Source organism: Nomascus leucogenys, chromosome 5 (genome assembly GCF_006542625.1).
Source record: "Nomascus leucogenys isolate Asia chromosome 5, Asia_NLE_v1, whole genome shotgun sequence".
NCBI lineage: Eukaryota > Metazoa > Chordata > Mammalia > Primates > Hylobatidae > Nomascus > Nomascus leucogenys.
Window position 1 is genome coordinate 59,897,012 of NC_044385.1, and position 21,814 is coordinate 59,918,825.

Here is a 21,814-nt window from a genome sequence, read left to right on the forward strand (position 1 = left end):
TTTAAAATTCTGTCAAAGAAAGATTTGGCTTGGTTGTCTCACCTGTTAAAGATGTAGGATAAATCAGTAGTAAAAGGTATTTGTACTTTCCATGTTTATGTAAAGCATTTGATTTTTGACATTGGAGAGTAATGTAAATTAAATATATTTAATATTAAATATTCTAATTTTTAGAATTCTAATTTTAATTCTAAATATTTAAAATATTAAATATTCTAATTTTTGCTACTCTCATTTTTAATCTGGTATTCCTTTCATATCATGTCCCTGATACCTGATTATTTTCATTAATGCCTTAGCCTTAAATGTAAGTGATAGTTTTTTCACTTGACTCTACTCTGTAAATATAACATGCCCAAATGGTGGTTCCGAGGTAGGAGATCAGCAGGACTTGTTTTCTGGTCACAACCTCCTGACCAAAACAGGATCTGGTCCAGACAGGATGAAGTAAAGAAACCAGCCCAGACCAGCAGATGGCAAGGAAAGGGATTTCTGGCTGCCCTCACTACTCATTAGCATAAGACACTCCCACCAGCGCCTTGACAGTTTACAAGTGCCAAGGCCAATACCCGGAAGTTAGCAGCCCCTTCCTAGAAAGTTCTGAATAATCGACCCCAATTTGCATTAACCTACCCCTTAATTTGCATTTAAATAACAGTGGGTATAAATATAGCTGCCAACAGCCCACAAGCCTGGCTCTGGGCACACTGTAGGATTTGATCACAACCTACTTTTGTTTTGCAGAAAGAAACATCTCTACTCAAATTTATTTGTTCTGATTTTTCTTCCACCCCTGCTCTTCCTCCTCCACAGTTTATCCTAGCCAAAACCCTTTCTGTCTCAAAGGCAGAACCTCTGTCGGGGGAGCAGTGGGTTCCCATTGCCTCCCTGGTTTGTCTTACACATCTGTGACATCTTGCCAGGTGTCCATGAAGCCGCTGAGTCTGCGCTAGCCTTGTGTAGCTCCTGGCTCCGCTGTGCTAACAGCCTGTGTGCTACACAGTTGACCTGCTAATATGTTCTTCTGGACGTTAAATCTGTCTTGTCAACCATATTTTAAAGCTCTGTAAGAACAAACATTCTGGACCCTCAGTAAATGCATATTAATTCATAGCCCCTATTCAAGCTTGTATCTAGACCAGTAACCATGAAAAGCAATCCAGTGATGAGGTTTTTTCAGAAAGAGAATGCCATGTTTTTGCATGACATGTTTGCAGTGCTCATTGGTTGATGGAGTTTTCCACCTGCTTGCTAAGTCCTTGAAATCACCAGGTATGCTGGGAACACAATATAGTCTGCCAGATATCCATGTGGGGCTTTAGCTTATTTTAAAGTTTTAATACTAATTTATTTATTTGGCTATTAACTAAGTAAAAGAACCAGGAAAAGGGATGCAGAAATGCATCAGAAGGGGTTATAAGAATCGGGTTTTAAAAATCTATTTTAAGTAGCTTAACAGGCTCCTGAGTTTTGGTTTGAGGCTTCAGTGATCTTGATTGACAAGAGGAGGCTGCTGCACAGGTAATGGATGAGAAAAGAAAGGAAAAATATCATAGGTTGAGTTTGAGGTTAGAAGAGTGGAACAAAGTGAAGATTTCTAAATCCTTGTTAAATTCATCACCTTTCAAGTAAAGACTTAAATGTGTGGCTTGACACAAAATGAAAAATAGAAGGGGCTTTCCTTGATTTGAGCTTTTTTTTCAAGTTAACCTCAGGGAGTCTTTTGCTTTTATGTTAAATACGTCAGATTTATTTCAAGTTTTTAATGTTTGTCTAAAGAAAAGTAAGAACCTGTTTAGAAGCAGGAGAAGAAATTAACATGTTTTGAAAGTGCCAAAGGTTGATCTTTGGAAATACCATAGTAGTATAAATGACTGTCAGCAAGTCTTAAAAGAGCAGCTCATTTTTCCTTTTTAAAGCTTTAGTGTAAGATTCTTCATGGAAGAGTAACATTACTTCTTTCAGATACGAAAATCAATTATTTTATTTGAAATTAAATTTTATTTTTGATTAGGCAATACATTCACATGGCTCAAAAAATCAACAATGTTAAGAAGTATTAATTGAGAATACTCATCTCTACCTCTGCCCAAGAAGTCATCACTTTTAAGTTGTTTAATGTATCCTTCCAGTGTTTGGGTTTTGTTTTTGATGGTTTGGAGACACTATTTCTTTTCTGTAAGTAATGAGTTTCAGTATTTCATTTATTTTGGTGCTATTTTTGTTTGTTTGTTTGTTTTTCTTTTTTTTTTTTGAGACAATCTTCCTCTGTTGCCCAGGCTAGAGTGCAGTAACATGGTCTCAGCAACCTCTGCCTCCTGGGTTCAAGTGATTCTCCTGCCTCAGCCTCCCAAGTAGCAGGGATTACAGGCATGCACCACCACACCCAGCTAATTTTTGTATTTTTAGTAGAGACAGAGTTTCACCATTTTGGCCAGGCTGATCTCAAACTCCTAGCCTCAAGTGATCCGCCTGTCTCAGCCTCCCAAAGTGCTGGGATTACAGGCGTGAACCACCACACCCTGCCAATTTTGGTGCTATTTTTAAATTAAGATATCACTGGGAAAGGGAATTCAGTATTGTCTATTCCTTGCTAAGATATATTCTTAAAATCTCAAGAGCATTCACATAATGAAATACAGATGTTTTGTGTTTTAAACTATTCAAAAAATGGGCTCTCACAGAAGGACTTTTTTTTGATGTGAGAAATTGCATGCTTTGTTAGTATAGGATTAGTGATCTTGGTGGTTCTAAATTTTTAAAAATTAACCTTTATTATGAAAACTTTCAAAATAAACAGAAATAGATAGGAAATGGATGGCTCAGTCAAAAGAAAAAGAACAAAGAAAAAATTGTTTAAGAAAAAAATGAAATCGAAAAAACAGAAGTAGAGCAATATAAGTAACCTCTGTATATTGATCTCCCAGATTCTACAAAAAAAAAAAAAAAAGTTTTGTTTTTTTTTGAGACGGAGTCTCACTCTGTCGCCCAGGCTGGAGTGCAGTGGCACAATCTCAGCTCACTGCAAGCTCCACCTCCCTGGTTCACGCCATTCTCCTGCCTCAGCCTCCTGAGTAGCTGGGACTACAGGCGCCTGCCACCACGCCTGGCTAATTTTTTGTATTTTTAGTAGAGACGGGGTTTCACCATGTTAGCCAGGATGATCTCGATCTGCTGAACTCGTGATCTGCACCTCGGCCTCCCAAAGTGCTGAGATGACAGGCGTGAGCCACCGCGCCCGGCCAATTACCAAGATTTTTCTATGTTTGCTTCATTTGTCTCTTTGTAAAATTTTCTTATTTCTTTGCTCTTCTTTTCCTTCTCCCTTCCCTCCCTGCTTTCCTTCCTTTCTCTTTTCTCATTACTAATGTACAGTCATGTGTCACTTAATGACAGGGATACCTTTTGAGAAATGCATTGTGCTGGGCACAGTGGCTCATGCCTGTAATACCAGCACTTTGGGAGGCTGAGGCAGGTGGATCACGAGGTCCAGAGTTCAAGACCAGCCTGGCCAACATAGTGAAACCCTGTCTCTACTAAAAATACAACAAAAAAAAATTAGCCGGGCATGGCAGCATGTACCTGTAGTCCCAGCTACTTGGGAGGCTGAGGCAGGAGAATTGCTTGAACCCGGGAGGTGGAGGTTGCAGTAAGCCGAGATCATGGCACTGCACTTCAGTTTGGACAACAGAGTGAGACTTTGTCTCAGAAAAAAAAAAAAAAAAAAGCATTGTTAGGCAGTTTTGTCATTGTATGATCTTAGAGTGCACTTGCACAAACCTAAGGGTATAGTCTACACACACGCCTATGCTCTCTGGTATAGCCTGTCGCTCCTAGGCTACAAACCTGCACAGAATGTTACTCTACTGAATACTGTAGGCAGCTGCAACACAATGATAAGTATATATGCATCTAAACATGGAAAAGTATAGTGAAAATAGGTATAAAAGATAAAAAATGATACACCTGTATAGGGCTCTTACCACAAATGGAGCTTGCAGGACTGGGAGTTGCTCTGGGTGAGTCTGTGAGTGAGTGGTGGTGAATGTGAAGGCCTAGGACATTACCGTACACCATTATTGACTTTATAGACACTGTACACTTAGGCTACACTGAGTTTATAGAAAGATACGGTTCGTTCTTCAATAATAAATTAACTTTTGCTTCCTGTAACTTTTTTTACCTTACAAACTTTTTAGTTTTTAAAAACTTTTTGATACTTTTGTAATAATATTTAGCTTGAAACACAAGCACATTGTATAGCTGAACAATATTTTCTTTTTTTTTAAACCTTACTCTATAAACTTTTTTCTATTAAAAATTTTTTTTGTGCTTTTTAAACTTTTTTGTTATAAACCAAGACACAAACACACACATTAGCCAAGGCTTACACAGGGTCAGAATCGTCAACATCACTGTCTTCCACCTCCACATCTTGTCCTACTAGAAGGTCTGCAAGGGAAATAAGTTATGGAGCTGCCATCCCCTGTGACAACAATGCCGCCTTCTGGAATCCCTCCTGAAGGACCTGCCTGAGGCTGTTTCACAGTTAACTTAGAAGGAGTACACCAAAATAGTGATAGAAAGTATAGTATAGTAAATATATGAATCAGTAATATAGTCATTTATTAAGTATTGTGTACTCTCCCTAATTGTATGTGTTAGGCTTTCATATGACTGGCAGCACAGTAGTTTTGCTTACACCAGCATCACCACAAACGTGTGAGTAATGCCTTGTACTCTGACATTATGACAGCTACAGTGTTATTAGGTGATAGAAATTTTTCAGCTCCATTATCATCTCAAGGACCACCCACTGTAGCATATGTGGTTCATTGTTGACAGAAGTGTTGTTACCTGGCTTATGACTACTTTAAAGGAAATCCTAGCCCTCATGTCATCTCAGTCTTATACATTTATTATGTACTTCTGAAAAACATGAACATCTTCTTACATAACTCTTGTATCATTATTACCTAAAAAAAATTTAATAGCAATTTGTTGGCATCATTTAATATCTAGTCTATATTTGTATTTCCTTGGTAGTATCAAATCAGCTTTTTTCCCAGTTAGCTTGTTAGAATTAGGACTCCAACAAAGCCTCCACATTCTCTTGGCTTTTCTGTCTCCTGTCTCTTACTTTAGAGCAATTCCCCATGCCTCATGCTCTTCTTACTCTCTTTTTTGTCATATTATCAGCAACAGTTGTTGAAGAGACCAGGCCATTTGTCCTACAGAATTTCTAACTTTCTGGATTTATCTGTGTGCTTCCTTGTGGCCTCATTTCACTAGTTCCTCTCTTCCTATTCAGTCCCGTAAGCTGGATGTTACATATAACAACTCACTGTTAAACATTTCCCATTTTTGGCATGGACACCCATAGGTGATGTTGTATACTTTGTGTCACATCACATCAAAAGACATGAAATAGCTGAGCATGGTGACACATGTCTGTAATCCCAGTGACTTGGAGGCTGAGGTGGGAGAATCACTCGAATCCCAGAGTTCAAGCCTGCAGCAAGTTATGATTGAAAGGGGCCGGGCGGAGACCAAACTACACCGGTCGCGGTCAAGAGATCTTTATTGGAGGTATCGAGCAGAGAAGGAAGAGAAGAGAGAGAGGGCTGCTGGTGTGCTGGGTTTTATATCCCTTGGGCCTACGTGGATTGGGCTAGGGGCGGGCCCAAGGGAAGGCGGGAGATGCTTCTTTCTGATTGGGCCTCCTTTGGCGGGTTCAGACAGTGCCCGGTCAAGGAGGGGAGAAGAACCCGGAACCGGCCCCATCTTAAGGTATGGCGCCATTTTAAGGTACCCCATGTTACTTAACAATGATCATGCCACTGTACTCCAGCCTGGGCGACAGAGTGAGACTCCATCTCTTAAAAAAAAAAAAGAAAACAAAAGACATGAAGTATCAGTTGCCCACTGAGGGTGATGTGAAGATGGACCCCAGGTAGATTGATGCTGACAGGATCTCTGCAGTCTGCGGTGACGGTTTCCCTCTCAGCTAGAAAGGGATCTGTGTGGTGTTCCTGCCAACATGGAAACATCCAGTTTTCCCTCAGTCATTTACCCAGTGGCTTTAACACCCATTGATAGTCTGAGTCAGTCATTCTTTTTAATTACCAATTCTCAATTCTCAAAATAAGGATTTATTGTAATAGTTTTCTGAACTAGTGACAAATGAGTATCATCTGGCTTCTCTTTGTAAAGCGTCATTATAAGCTAATGGAATTCCTTTGATTCATTGTGTTTCAGTCCATTACAGTCATTTTGGAAGGATGCCAAATCTGTCATAACTTGGCCGATTGCACTGAAAAGTCAGTCTTTTAGGAGCTGGTTGAGTGAGACTCAAAATACCTGTGTTTGTTATTCCCAGTTGAGTTTGAACCACTTGCTGCATCCCTGCAGGACAGAAAAGGGGTGGTGATTTCTCCAATTCTGAGCCAGGAGCATCTGCAACCTGGGGAGAGGTCTGAGAATAGGGTCTGTTGCTGGACTCAATAATTCAAAGAGGGTTGGAAAAGCTCCTTAGGCAAAGCAAATGGCTGTCTGGCCACTTTCATCGTTTTCCACAAGGCTCTGGGGGAGAAAATCTCTGCCTATTTCCCTTTCGCTGCTGCCACTTGTTCCTCCTCAATAGGTTTTCATTCCTCCCTGTCCCAGGGCTAACCTGGATCCTGTCTCACGACATTTCCACATCTCCCATTCTGTTCTTCCTAAAGCAGGATGCAGCACATAGGTGTTATTTTCGGTTATTCTTTCCTACTGTTCAATTTTAGACATGGCTGTTTGATTTCACATTTTGATGCAGCTTAAGCTGAATGAGAGACCATTGCAATAGAGGTCTCCTCGCTGTAGTGAGATTTGGCCCCAGCCTCTGTGGCGAGAGTTCTGTCATCTAGTGGCACATCGGTGTGGTGTCATCTTCTCTCCCTAAAGTCAGGCCTACTGGTTTACTTTCCTAATCCCTAGGATGATGATGGAATTGTACTGTTTTTCTTTAGCTTTGATTTCTGTTAACCACAGTTTTCAGTGAACTGTGTTGCTGATCTGCACCATTAATGAAAATTATTTCCTGGTTGCCAGGAAGTTTGGCTGGAGCAATTTTCTTGCCACTGGCTTCAGAAGTCAAGATAGAACCAAATTAGCAATAGTGGATTCTTTATAGAACAGGGGGAAAGGTCTTTTCAGTTCTATATAGTTACCTGAAGGGCAAACAGGTTTCCAGTATCATTCAGTTCCTTTACTGCTACCTTCTCTAGGTAACCAAATAAAACAGTAGCTCTCCCTGTGGTTTCAAGGCAGCATTTCAAAATGTCACCCAGCTATAACATGAGAATATACTTAGTCATTCCTGATGCCAAAAATACAGTTTCATTTGCTTTCAATAAAGTTAAAAACAGTTTCTCTGACAGTACCATCACATGCTGTGTTCTTTACAAGTGTCCATTTTTTCCTCGCCCACACGTGCCCTCTGGCAGGCCATCTTGTTCATTTTGTAACGAGCCTCTGTGGGCGTTTGCCATTTGGTACACGTTCTCTGTCACATTTGCTCTCACTCACTGAATAGAATAAGGTAAGACTGAAGCTATGTTTACCTTCAGTTTCAACCTGGATTCTCTGACTGTACTTAATTGTGTTTTATATTTTCACTAAGTTTGAGGCCATGGTGTTTGGACGTAATATCCAAGTTCTTTCTTTACCTTAATTCCAGAGTTTGAAATATAAGTCTGACTCATAGAGTGTGCTTCATAAATACAGTGATCCATTGACTTTTTAAAAATTCAATTTACAATGATGAATTCTTCAGTTGAAAGTCTCTTCTCGACTGATGTTTCTATGCTCATTTCAGTCATAATGTGTTGGATGAAGATTAGATGAAGATTTTGATACATTACTAAATTCTATTGTTCTTAATTTAAAAGACCTAATTATATTTATACCATTGTATCATGTTGATAGTGGTATGTTCTGGTTCTTTGCTGGAAGTTTGTAAACTCATATGTAACCTATTATAAACCAGAACAGCAGAGCGTTTATTGGACTTATTCAGCACCTGTAGTGGATAACATAATTTTCTTCCTCTTTCTTTCTTCAGAGGAATCAAAGGGTTCTAGAGATCCCTTACTTCTGGGTTCAGATCCATGGAATTCTTTACAAAAAATAGTCATAAAATTCTTGTAAAACTGTAGAAGAGTCTGAGGTGGTGACAGGGATGGCACTGAAGCCAAATCCTCAAAATGCACCTAAGCTCTGTCTCTGCTGGTTGTGGCTCTGCTGTGCTGTGAGGTCCTATATGCTGCCCGTGGTGCTTTCCCACTGTCTTGGGTCTCTAGATGAGAGAGGAAAATGTTCTTATGTGTAGCAGCTATGCAGATGAGGAAGCTGTGGATGGAGATGGTGCAGTCGGTTGTTCACAGGCCGGCCTCAGCCTCGGAGTGCTCTGCGGAGGCAGGCGGAGCCACATGATGAGCCTGGCGTGGAGAGCTGTACTGGGGCCTGTGACCACCCAAACACCCTCTGTGCATGTTTTTTCACTCCGTGTTGAAGACGTGAGCTGAGAGCACAGCAGTCACGCCCTCCTGACTGGCTGGTCATGTGGGACTGCTCCTTGGGGCCCCTCGGATGTGGATTGGAGCTGCGGAAAACACCCTGTAGCTTTTTAAATCTCTTCCACCCTCTCTGGACCTCTCTCCTTCTGGCTCTTCTTCAGGAGGGAAGTAGCCTGCATTTGGTGAGAGCCACTTAGGGTGTGGAGGGGCATGTAGTCTTGCTGTGGATGGCTGAGGCAGCTGAGTGAGGACTAAGGCACTAGTGCTTGCTTGAGCTTGTCTGCCCCATTTGCTTGAATCCCCTTGGGCCTTTGCTGCCCTCTTTCTTCCCCTTTGAGTGCTCTCCCCCTCTTCCAGGAGCCTCATCTTTCCAGGTGTGCCCCAGATGCTGCCTCTTCTTTGTAGTTCTGTCTGTTCCTCCCATTCCCAGCTTCTCCCTTCTGCCAGGTGGAACTGACCACAGCCTCATCTTTGAGCCAATGCCTTGTTTACACTGCTCCTCTGCCCCGATCATTTGGATTGGTCGTCATTATTGTTACAGTGTGTTCATCTTTCCACACTGAGGAGTTGTCATGCAGGCACATGGCAGGTGATTAATGAAAGTTTACTGCATCTACACAGCTTCTTGACACAGTGTTGCATTTCTTTTTAGAGGTAAGGTCAGCTTTGGGGAATAGAAGGGAACTGGAATAGGAGTAGAAGAAGGGAACTGGAATAGGAGTAGAAACCGCTGGGTTTAGTCTTGTCCCTGTCCCTGTCCCTGTCTCTGTCTAACAGCGATAATAGTGGCTATAATTTACTGTGTGCCTGCTTTTCTCCAGGAACCATGCCAGGTTCATTGCATGCATTTCTGTGATTGTTAATGGAGCCTGGAAAGTATTTCCACTTTGCTGGTGAGGAAACTGAGGCTTCAGAAACCTAAGTAACTTGCTGAAAGCATGGAACCAATGAGAAATAGTATTTTCAAACCCAGGGCTCTTTCTTGTATTCCAGATTGCCTTAGACTGTCACAAGCCTCTTTGAGCCTGAGTTTCCTCAAGTAAAATGAACAATAATTCTGGTAATAATTCTTGCTCCACCTGTCTCACAGAATCATGTAAGGAATAAGCAGATTCTTGATTCTTGATGTGAAAGTGCTTTGCAAATTGTGAAGCACCAAGACAATGTAAGATATTATCTCAAACCACTATAGATCTTGCTTCACCAGTTATTCTAGCTTTATCATAATCACCATCTCTTCCTTTGTATTAGCTTCAAACCCTTTGCCTGCAGACCTGCTAAGATATCTCTTATCTTACAGCACAAATAATTACCCTTCTGTGACTGTTGGAGAGACTGTGGTACTATCTCATTTTTTTCCTGCCAAACTTCCCCCAGTCCTACTCTCTCGATGCCTCCTCTTTGTAATAGCTACAGTCTGGTTTATAGGCCTGTCAGTCTACCCAGCTAGTGTTTCCAGGTTATCAGCCACCTGCCAGCATGAAATTCAGTAATTTGTTTTACTGTTCAACATCCCTGATGTCTGCAGTTTTCTGTTTGGGGTTTTTTTTGTTTTGTTTTGTTTTTTTGCTTGGATTTGAGATCCTAATGTCTGCAATTTTTGATGGCGCTTACCATGTCCAGTTTCTTAAAATTCTTTCTTCAACACATACCCTCAGACTTCCTGTTCTCTCCTTTTTTATCACCACACTCATTGCTCTTTTTACTTCTCTAAATTGGTCGTTCTCAATCTTTGTTCACTGTTAGGCTGCCGTAGGAGTCGATGCAGGGATGTAGTTTTCTCATTGTGACAAGTAGCTCCTCACTCTTGAAAGCATTTTGGGAAATGTGTGTAAGAATGAATGATACAATTACTGTGCTTCCTTTAGTACTTGCTTTAACTTGTAACAGATATTTGTGAAAAACTTCAGTACCTCAGCCTAAACAAAGATGTGCCCTCCTGATGATTTTTTTTCAACTTCCATGCTGTTATCATGCATTTATAAAGGATGGTCTCAGGCCTTCTACTTAGTTGTTGTCATAGCCTTGGGAAGGTTACTTACTGTCTTGTAAACCTGTTTTCTCCATTGTAACATGGGGTGACGGTATTACCTTAAAGGATCGTTTTTGCTGTTTAATGAGATACGTGTAAAGGGCTCAGCCCACTGTCATAGTGAGTACTCACCAAATGTTAGTTACCATCCTCATCATCATCATCATTTGGTAGTGGTAGTTTTCTGTTTGTAGATTAAATTTAGGGAAAAATGGACAACATATTTGCAATATAGGTCAAGCATTTCTAATGTGAAATGCTTCAAAATCCAAAACTTTTTGAGTGCCAACATGACACCACAAGTGGATCTCATGTGACAGATTGTGGTGAAAATACAGTTAAAGTTTTGTTTCATGCACAAAATTATTTAAAATATTTTGTAAAATTACCTTCAAGCTATGTATATAAGGTGTATATAAAACAAATAAATTTCATGTTTAGACATAGGTCACATCCCCAAAATATCTCATTATGTATATGCAAATTTTCCAAAATACAAAAAAAATCCAAAATCCAAAACATATCCCAAGCATTTTGGATAAGGGATACACAAACTATATTGAACTTTCTCTTGCTATAATAATCATGAATCTTTGCATTTTAAACTGACCTACGTGTCACTGCCAGAATAATCTTTCTAAAGCACAGGATTTTGTCATTTCTCTCCTCTTCTTCCTTACTACTAATAGCAGCTATTCCCCCATTGTATGCATTCTGGGGAGATCCAGTAAATGTTGGCAAAATAAAGGGCATATCTCTATTCTCCTCTCTGGTGCCTAGCAAAATTAAGAAAAAGAGCATCAATATATCTATATCTGTATATAACAACAAGACAGATCAGGAGGGCAAGGCAGGAGGAGGGGAATCAGTGAATACTATCTAAAATTGCTAAACCAGTAAATAAATGTTTATTTTAAAACCAATAGAGGCCCGTTATCTACCAAAAGTATCAAAATTAGGAGGCAGGAGAATCACTTGAACCCAGCAGGTGGAGCTTGCAGTGAGCTGAGATCACGCCACTGCACTCTAACCTGGGTGATAGAGCGAGACTCCACCTCAAAAAAAAAAAAAAAAAAAATTAAAAACAATAGACAAACCACCAGAGAAGCTAAAATATAGACTATAAATGTCACTAATATATCAAATTATTAGAAAGAAAAAGGAATACAGTACACATAGCCAAAGAAGGAAAATAAAGGAGGCATTAAAAGAAACATAACAGAATTACATTGGCAAGAGTGAGGGCACCAGGTATTTTCATACACTGCAGGTAGGAATGTAAGTTAGAACAGCTTTTTTTTGGAGGATATTTTGGAAATACCTATCAAAACATTTAAGATCTTGTACTCTTTGCAGCAATGTCATTTCTTCAGTTTATCTTATGGATAGGCTTATGTGGGTGTGACAAGGACATTTCACTATGGCATCATTTTAACAGATAAACTAACCGCAGCTTACTGTCAGTTAAAAGGAACAGAGGCAGACCAAGGCAGGGAAGTGAGCTCTGGATGTGGCCTAACGGGTTGCATTTTCTGTAAAGAAGTTAAAATCAATGACAAAACTGATGAAAAGTCTGGGATTCTTTGATATCCCCATGTGTGGGAAATTCCAAAGTATGTCAGTGGTCGGATACTTCCCCCATTGATGCTTCAGGCTCTCATTGGCCTTGCCTCCTCTGCTCATGTACAACACAACAGGAGATGCATGAAATAAGCTTTGTCATGGGTTTGCTGTGGATGACTACACCCATGAAAGAAAACAGGCTAGAGCTTTATATACTAAACTGGAAAGTATTCCAAGTTGTATTTTTATGAAAAATATATGTGTAAAAATACATATCATTGATATATTTTTATGTTAAATGAAATTGCAAGATAGTGTGAATGGTATGATTCTATTTGTGCCAAAGTAGGTTTATATATACATAAAGTTTACATGCATAAACTTCTAAGAGTGTACATAGAAAATGCCTAGAAGGATACACAAGATATTTACCTCTGGGGGTGGGCATAGTGAGCCAGGGGACAAGACAGTATACTTTTTGCCCATTGTTACTATTTTTGAGGTGTTTTTATTTTAAAACAGGCAGTTTGGAAATTCATTTGTTCCCAGTCATTTTAGGATAATATCATAATATTATATAAACTTACATTCTATACTTAAATTTTTTTTCCAAGATAAATTGTTTCCTTGAATTTTGCCTAACACATATGATTGTCATGGTCATTGGATAAGTCAGTAAATATTTTTAGGTTATAGTTTAGTAAAATAAGCTGTGTTATTAGCTTTACTGTATTTCTTTTCCATAAAAATAAATGTCATATGTTCATTATAATCTTAAGAAGGGTATAATTTTAATATGTAAAGTTTCTTTTTATTCTCCTTTATTTTTGTGTTTTTATTATCTGGCAACAAAAAAATGAATTGCTTTTTATAACCAATTATAGTTTAAACTTTCTTGCCTTGGTAGTAGGTTCTGTGGGAGGTTTCTACTCTGGTAAGTTGTGATTCTCTATGGCTGCCTGCCTATCTTTCCAGTTTTGGGGGCAGCAGTTTGCTCTGTGGCCTTGATTCTCTGCTGAATCTAAGAAGATTCTTGATTTTCAGCTTGTTTAGCTTCCTGCTTGTTAGGATGGAGTGGTGACTTTCAACCTCCTCACGTGCAGGAGTGGAAGCCTCAAGCCTGGACCACTTCCTTTTATAATTTATTTTCTCCCCTCTTTCCATGTACTCCTTTTTCTCAGTTCTTTAGTACCTCTGAACTCTTCTGTGTCTTCTTTCCCAACCCTCCCTCTGGTAGTTCAGGGGTCTGCCCTTTACCCTCTTCTCTGCCTGCATCGCCCTTCCCTAATGGCCCTGTCTCCCTCTGTGGCTCTGATATCCGGACAGTGAAGTCTCCTTGTTCTCCTTAGCTTTGGGTCCTGAGTGGCATCTCATGGGCACTTCACAGTCAGTGTCTCCAAAATGGAGTTTATTTTCTGTGAGCCCTCCATCCTCCTCCCATCATTGCACCTCACCCTCCTTTCTTCTCCCATAAACACACCCAGATTCCCCTCTTCCTTTTTTTGTGTTCATTGTGCTGGCTGATTCAGTGACTCTACCATCCACTTATTTGTCCAAGCCAGAAACCTAAGTGTTATTCTAAATTGTTCTGTCTTTCTCATCACCCTCCAAATCCAGTCACTCACACAGTCCTGAGACCTTTGCATCTCAAAGGAAAAACACATTCATCCCTGACCCCACTGCCCTCTGTCAGAGTTCACCCTCTGAAGCCTGGAAGTCTGTCCTCCTGTCAGCCCTCCCTGCCTCCTGCATTCCACCCTCCATGCTGTCCACTGTGCAGCATTCCAGAAAACATCAGATGCTCCCCTATGGCCTACAGAAGCTGTCTCCCAAATGGCATCTGTAAGCAATTCATTGAGAGTGTAGTCATAAAATATTAGAAATTCTATGTATATTTTTCTTTATCTCAACTTATAAAAATGTCTGCTTTTCTTTTTGCAATGTGATAAAACAATACCACATGCATATACTTTATGAATGTACTTTTAGAAGGTTGAATACTCAAAAGTTATTTTAGTGTGCCTTGGTGAGGAAGCTTGGAGGCCATGGCCTATGGTGCATGGTCCCAGTTCCTCAGCTTAGTGGACCAGGCCCTCTGTTTTCTGACCCCTGCCTGCCTTTTCCAGACTCCGCTCCCATTCTTTCTGCATTTATCCCTGCATTGGTAACTGCTTCATCTTTAACCACATCCTTTCTAGAAGTTACCAGGCTATTTTATGCCATCATACTTTAGTTACACCGTCACTTCTGCCCAGAATTCCTATTATTATTCCCATTTTCCATTCCTTATCCCAGCCCTGCCTTGCAAAGTCTGATTCCTTTTTTTTTTTTTTTTTTTTTTTTGAGATGGAGAGTCTTGTTCTGTCGCCCAGGCTGGAGTGCAATGGCACAATCGCAGCTCACTCAACCTCCGCCTCCTGAGTTCAAGCAATTCTCTGCCTCTCCCGAGTAGCTGGGATTACAGGCACCCGCCACCACACCCGGCTAATTTTTGTACTTTTAGTAGAGATGGGGTTTCACCATGTTGGCCAGACTGGTCTTGAACTCCTGACCTCGTGACCCACCCACCTCAGCCTCCCAAAGTGCTGGGATTATAGGCGTGAGCCACAGCACCCGGCCAATTCTTTCTTGATTCCTATCCGAGAAGCTTTCCCTTGTAGGTTCCAGCCCCACAGGGTCGGTGGGTCTCTCCCCGTGTGCGGTGACGAGAGAGTGTAGAAATAAAGACACAAGACAAAGAGATAAAAGAAAAGGCAGCTGGGTCGGGGGACCACTACCACCAATGCGCGGAGACCGGTAGTGGCCCCGAATGTCTGGCGGTGCTGTTTTTTATTGGATACAAAGCAAAAGGGGCAGGGTGAAGAGTGTGAGTCATCTCCAGTGATAGGTAAGGTCACATGGGTCACGTGTCCACTGGACAGGGGGCCCTTCCCTGCCTGGCAGCCAAGGCAGAGAGAGAGAGGAGACAAAGAGAAAGACAGCTTATGCCATTATTTCTGCATATCAGAGACTATTAGTACTTTCACTAATTTACTACTGCTATCTAGAAGGCAGAGCCAGGTGTACAGGATGGAACATGAAGGCGGACTAGGAGCATGACCACTGAAGCACAGCATCACAGGGAGACGGTTAGCCTCCAGATAACTGCGGGCAAGCCTGACTGATGTCAGGCCCTCCACAAGAGGTGGAGGAGCAGAGTCTTCTCTAAACTCCCTCGGGGAAAAGGAGACTCCCTTTCCCGGTCTAAGTAGCGGGTGTTGTTCCTTGACACTTTTCACTACCGCTAGACCACGGTCCGCCTGGCAACGGGCGTCTTCCCAGACGCTGGCGTCACCACTAGACCAAGGAGCCCTCTGGTGGCCCTGTTCAGGCATAACAGAAGGCTCGCACTCTTTGTCTTTTGGTCACTCCTCACTATATCCCCTCAGCTCCTATCTCTGTATGGCCTGGTTTTTCTTAGGTTATGATTATAGAGCGAGGATTATTATAATATTGGAATAAAGAGTAATTGCTACAAACTAATGATTAATGATGTTCATATATAATCATATCTAAGATCTATATCTGGTATAACTAGTCTTGTTTTATATTTTATTATACTGGAACAGCTCGTGTCCTCGGTCTCTTGCCTCGGCGCCTGGGTGGCTTGCCGCCCACATTCCCTAGTGCTACTCTGCACTCCACAAGTAAAGTCATCATGCTCTCCTTTGCCCTCCCATTGTGCAGTACTCATTCATTCATGCTTCAGCACTGTCTGTTGAGCGCCGGCTGTGTGCCCACTGCTCCAGGTCCAGGACACAGTGTAGTTGGTTCACTTCTCTGCCTCTTTCAGTGCCAGCTGCTTAGACACAAAGGCTCTTCATTCTTCTCCTCCAGCACCCCGCAGGTTTGCTGACAGCATGCTTAAGTGAACGAACCAGGGAGCGAGGGCACTGGATCACGAACGTCTCTTTCAACACTAGGATTCCGTTTAATGAAAAATCAGTCAGAAATTAAGGTGTAAATTTGTGGATGTCCATAGGCAAAGTCTCATTTGTTGTGCAATTTATGTTCACTTACTAAACTCATTCATTTATTAGTAACTGTGTTTGTATATTTTTATATATAAATTTGTTGTGGGGACTCTTATTTTATGGAACGAAGTGTTGTGCAGTTCTAGAAACACAAATAAAGCCAATTGAAAAAAAAAATGTATATTTTGGTAATCCCAAAAAGTAGACATATAATGAGAACCTACAATATTCTAGAGCCATTATTTTTGGCTACGGCTATATATTTTGGCTTGACCTAATGATTCAAATGTAAACATTCAAATCACGTATTTTGGATTTGCTTTGGTTTATGTTGGAATATATAGAACAGAAAAAGTTATTTTTGGGTGAAGAATAATTTGCCTTGCTAGTTATGTTGTCCTTAATTTAAGATTTTATCTAACTGTAAAACAGATAAGATCTGATTATTTATATTGCAGGCCTTTTTTTATAAATGAATATTTTACTGGACGAGAACTTTAAATTCACTTAATGTGCCTCAGGATTTTTATTCATTTAATATTTATGTATATAAGTCACAAGTTTCTAGAATATAACTCATAAGGTAAGAGTTACCATTATAACTGAAACTGATCATATTTTGCATGTAACTATGTGTAAGGAATGTATACAGTGAGCAATTGAGACAGTGCTTAATCGGGTTAGTGAAAGAGTAAATAACATGGAAGGGACAAAGGTTAGGGAATGATATATCTACCTTAATTACTGACTTATGACTAACAGTAGTAATAATCTGACTGTCATTCTGAAGAAAACTGTCTGAAAACCCCTCAAATGATATAAATACACTTTTATGTTTTGAATCCTTCTTTAGCTCCAATGATCTTAAGTAGTAAATGAAAAGGTAATTGAATTTACCTTCAGAAATTGAAATAAACAAAGATGCTGTTGAACCTCTCTTCCTTCTCTTAGGTATAATATTGAGCCTAGCCTATATTGCCCGTTTTTCTCTCTTGGAGCATGCATGGAAGGCCTGAATATTTTGCTTAACAGACTGTTGGGGATTTCATTATATGCAGAGCAGCCTGCAAGAGGAGAGGTGTGGAGCGAAGATGTCCGAAAACTGGTGAGCTCCTGCTCAGCCTGCAGTTGCATGCGTTAGCCTTTCGGTTGGGGAGCTGAGTCAACAGCAGTTTCAGGTTTACATACCTTTGCCCTGATTGAGTGTGTCCCCTGCCTTATTTCTGCTTCACAAAAAAAAATCCAAATTGCACTTCTGATTTAAGACACTGTATAAAGGATCCAAACATAAAACAGCAGAGTTTTCTAAAAAAGTGTTTTGGAACTTGATAGAAGGTTGAATATATATGCACCTTCATATATCCACAAATTCTATTTATAGGAAAATTGTCATTTACTTTGTATATACCTTCAGTGCTGTGTGTCCATTTTGGTTAATTCCCAGATCCATTGGATATAAGTGACCTTTTTTCTTTCCAACCCCTATCCCATGTTGTAGGGACTTATATTTGCATCAGATATTAACTTACATCCTGTGTTCTGATTTATTTAACTTCTTTGATAATAACTTCAAGCCTAGCAATCATCTTTCTCCTGTGAAGGCCCACTTTATATGAGGCATGAATATTTTAAATTTTTCCTCATAGGATTTGAGGCTTTGTTGACCTATGTTTGTCACTGAGGCTTTGTATTATTTTGTTGTTTGATTTTTTGCTAGCATGCTTACCACACTGTTTTCTTCACTATGTTTTAAGAAATGTAAACAATCTCACTGTCTCTCGGCCACGTCTTGTGAGTGGAGAGTAGGTGTGGTGGTGGGATTGAAAGGAGAGTCAGGGTGGGAGGACGTTCATCACTGCATTGATTTACTTCACTATCTGTATTACAAACTTCCAAAAAAGATAGAGATTGATAAAATGCTGAGATACAATAAAAAGAAAAATTTATAAGAGGAGACTGAGAGGACAAAATGCAGGTGATGAAGAGGTTTCCCCAGAACTGCAGAATGTGCACTCCACCGGGGTCCAGCACTGTTGTCAGTTGCGTTCACTTCTGTATCCCCAGTGTCTTGAAGAGTTCCTGGCACCAAGTAGGTGCTTAATAGATGTTTGATGAACAATGAATATATACTTGCAGGTAATTTTAAAGCACAAAATCGGGGTTCTCTTTGATGGAATCATTAAATTCTGAAAGAACAAAGAAGGCAAGATGGAGAGTAGTGGTTGAGTCTCTCCTATAAGCTATGTCTCTTGGAGAGGGGATAGATAGTAATATTGCTGATTTTTAGCTCAAGCTGGGAGCTGCGTTGTGGTGTTTTCAAATTCAAGGGTTATAATTTGCTTGGGCATATATCACGACATTCCAGGATTTGAAGGAAAAGTAATTTTGCTCCTAAAATTGTGCAGCCAGCACTTCTTCCCAGCTCTTGTGGGTGGTTGGTAAAGGTATTGTGGGGGACAGGCAGTCAGGACAGAAGGCCCGCATGAGGAGGACTTCCTCTCCTGGACACAGAATTCCAAAGCCAAAATCATTCAAGAGATGGCGCAGAAGAGGATGCGGGGAAAAATCTATCTCGAGATAATGTGGGATGTGGAATGTAATTAAAATGTCTATGTGTGGCTGTGGATGTTTAATATGCAGATTCTTGTGTTAGGGATTTTAGAGAATCAGATGGCCTCATTTACCACCAAATTTAAATTTTTTTTTCTAGGCTGTCGTTCATGAATCTGAAGGATTGTTGGGGTACATTTACTGTGATTTTTTTCAGCGAGCAGACAAACCACATCAGGTGATCCTTTCTTTATAAACTGGTCTCTCTAGAGCTGATCAGCATTTCATTTGTATTGATGTGAACTTTGTATCATTTTTTAAATTCCATGATATTTAAAAGTTACTAATGATGGTTACCAAATATATACATTTGAAATTAAGATAGAATTTTAAAATTAAAAAGTTTATGGAAATAATTACATCAGTCTATATTTGTCACTTTTATCTGGGTCATGGTATTAATTATAGTAATAATGACAACTGACATTTTATTAATCCTTATTTGTGCCAACCAGTGCACTGAGTCCGTTATACACATCAACCTTTTAATGTTCACCTCACCCTTTTGACTAGTTACTCACATTATGAGGAAACTGAAGCCATAGAGGTTAAGCTACTTGGCCAGAAGTGCTGGGACTTGATTGAAGGCATACATCCTGAGCAGATCCCCAACTTTTAACTCTTTTCCATATTTGACAATGAACCTATTCTAAAACTGCAGAAGATATTCCATGTGGAAACCTTACCAACCACCAAGTAGCTCCTTATGTGGAAGACTTGAGGCAGCTCATCTCCTTTTCTTTAGCGTTGGCCGACTTTGACAGCCGGTCATCTTTAGCAGTTTCATGTAGCTTGATGGGAAATGTCAAGAGTTTACGTTGTAAGTTATAACAGAAATAATGTACCTTATGTTTGAATAGTGATTCACAATTTCCAAAGCACAGATTTTAACAGATGTGAGCTTACGAATTCTGGACAGCCACTGTGGGATTTGACACGGAAGCATTTTAGAGATGAGGCTTTCCGAAGCAAATTATTTTCCAAGATGATTTGGCTAGTACGTGTGAAAGGTAGGAACAGGGTGCAGGTCACCAGACTCTGAGGCCAGTGTTCTTCCTCTTTGCTTAAATGGGTGGGTGGTGGAGACTCAACTTTAGTGATTAGGAGCCCTGGCTCCTAATAGTCAGCCTGGGTTCAGATCCAAGGTGTGGCAATTCTAGCTAGGTGTCCTTGGACATGTTATTTAATAATCCTAAGACTAGTTTTAGTTTTATCAACTCAAAAGTGAGATACCTGCTACATAGGGTTGTTGTGGAGAATAAGTGATACAGTGTATGTGAGTCTCAGTGTAGTGCCTGTTTCAGAGTAAGTTATTCTGGATCCGGATCCCTTGCTTTACACTAGTTTAGATCCCATCTTGTTCAAGTGATAAAAGTCAAGAGAGGCTGGGCGTGGTGGCTCATGCCTGTAATCCCAGAACTTTAGGAGGCCAAGGCTGGCAGATCACTTCAGCCCAGGAGTTCAAGACCAGCCCCGGCAACATAGTAAGACTCCATCTGTACAAAAAAAAAAATCTAAAAATTTAGCTGGGTGTGGTGGAGCACACCTGTAGTCCCAGCCAATCAGTAGGCCGAAGCAGGAAGATGGCTTGAGCCCGGGAGTCCAGGCTGCGGTGAACTGTGATCACAACACTGCAGTCCAGCTTGGGCAACAGAGCGAGACCCTGTCTTAAAAAAAAGAAAAAAAAAGCAGCCAAGAGACATGGAAAGTACCTACTAGTTCATTATCTGACACACAGTAGGGACTCAGAATAAATGTTAATGTCCCTTCCTAAGCTCTTCGCTGACTTTGTTTCCAGCATCTGGCACAGCATCATTTCAATGCATGTTTGGGGACCAAAGTAATGAATTAATCCATAGAAACTGAATGTGTTATTGATGTTTTAAAAAAATTAAAATTTTAGCAGAATAAAAAATGTCAAGAAAAGGTGTATATATGTAAATAGATAGAATAAGAATATAATTAAGTTAAAGGTTGCACTCACACATTTTTGGTGAAATTTTATATTCATTAAGACTCTTTTACTCTTCACATTACCGAATACTTTCTTTTCCTTTTATGTTTTCTGATTCTTAAAGGATTGCCATTTCACTATCCGTGGAGGCAGACTAAAGGAAGATGGAGACTATCAACTCCCAGTTGTAGTTCTTATGCTGAATCTTCCCCGTTCCTCAAAGAGTTCTCCAACTTTGCTAACTCCTGGCATGATGGAAAATCTTTTCCATGAAATGGGACATGCCATGCATTCAATGCTAGGACGTACTCGTTACCAACACGTCACTGGTGAGCCATGAGGAGGGCTTTTATTTACTACAATCTTTTACAAACATACATTTTCTTTTAAATTGGGAAAGGGGCTTTTTATTTGGAAAATGTGATCATTTTACCGTGTCCTGTGGTCTTTATCTCAGATTGCCTCATCCTACCCTTCCCATGGTTGTGCAGCCTGATCTTCCATGCTTTTTTCCATGCTTGCTAACAGCTTTCACCAGGGAATAATCTCAGTTGTCTTTCAAGTTTGTCCCTTTTTACATTTTACAGTGTTTTATATTGAATTTAAGTTTGTGGCTATGTGTGTGTGATTAAAAAGGTATCTCCTTAATACCTACCACAGAGTTAATAAGTAAGTGAATGAATGGTCTCTCTTTATATTCAAAATTAGAAAACAAAATAAAGCATGCTTAAAAAGTATGATGAAGTCCTTTTAATTTTTCATATACTTTCCCCTGTATAAAATCATAGTTCTGCTTTGTAGTTTTTATGCTGCTATGTGGCTATATTTTGTAATATTACAGACTTTCCTCTTTGTTGTCTTATCCTTAAGTCTTAAGCTCCCTATCACATATGGTCAGCATTAGACCACTAGTGAATTGTTGGCATCCAGCATTTGTTAACTAACTTTACACACAGTATTTTGGACAAGGAGAAGGTATTGAAAAGACTGTAGGTGGGCTGAACAGAATCATTAAATGTCATCTAAATTTCTTACAGGATTTGTTACTTTAAGTAATTTTGAGTTTAAAATATTTCTTTTCCTCACT

At 40.1% G+C, this 21,814-nt stretch overlaps 1 protein-coding gene across 1 annotated transcript in view; it reads left to right on the plus strand.

Moving 5' to 3' along the window:
• MIPEP (mitochondrial intermediate peptidase) overlaps positions 1-21,814 on the plus strand; it is a 174,457-nt gene that overhangs the window by 32,071 nt on the left and 120,572 nt on the right. The window contains exons 11-13 of the mRNA XM_003273111.1: positions 17,115-17,268; positions 18,874-18,951; positions 20,852-21,056. Of these exons, the coding sequence (XP_003273159.1) occupies positions 17,115-17,268; positions 18,874-18,951; positions 20,852-21,056 (437 nt within the window). The remainder of the gene's footprint in view (positions 1-17,114; positions 17,269-18,873; positions 18,952-20,851; positions 21,057-21,814) is intronic.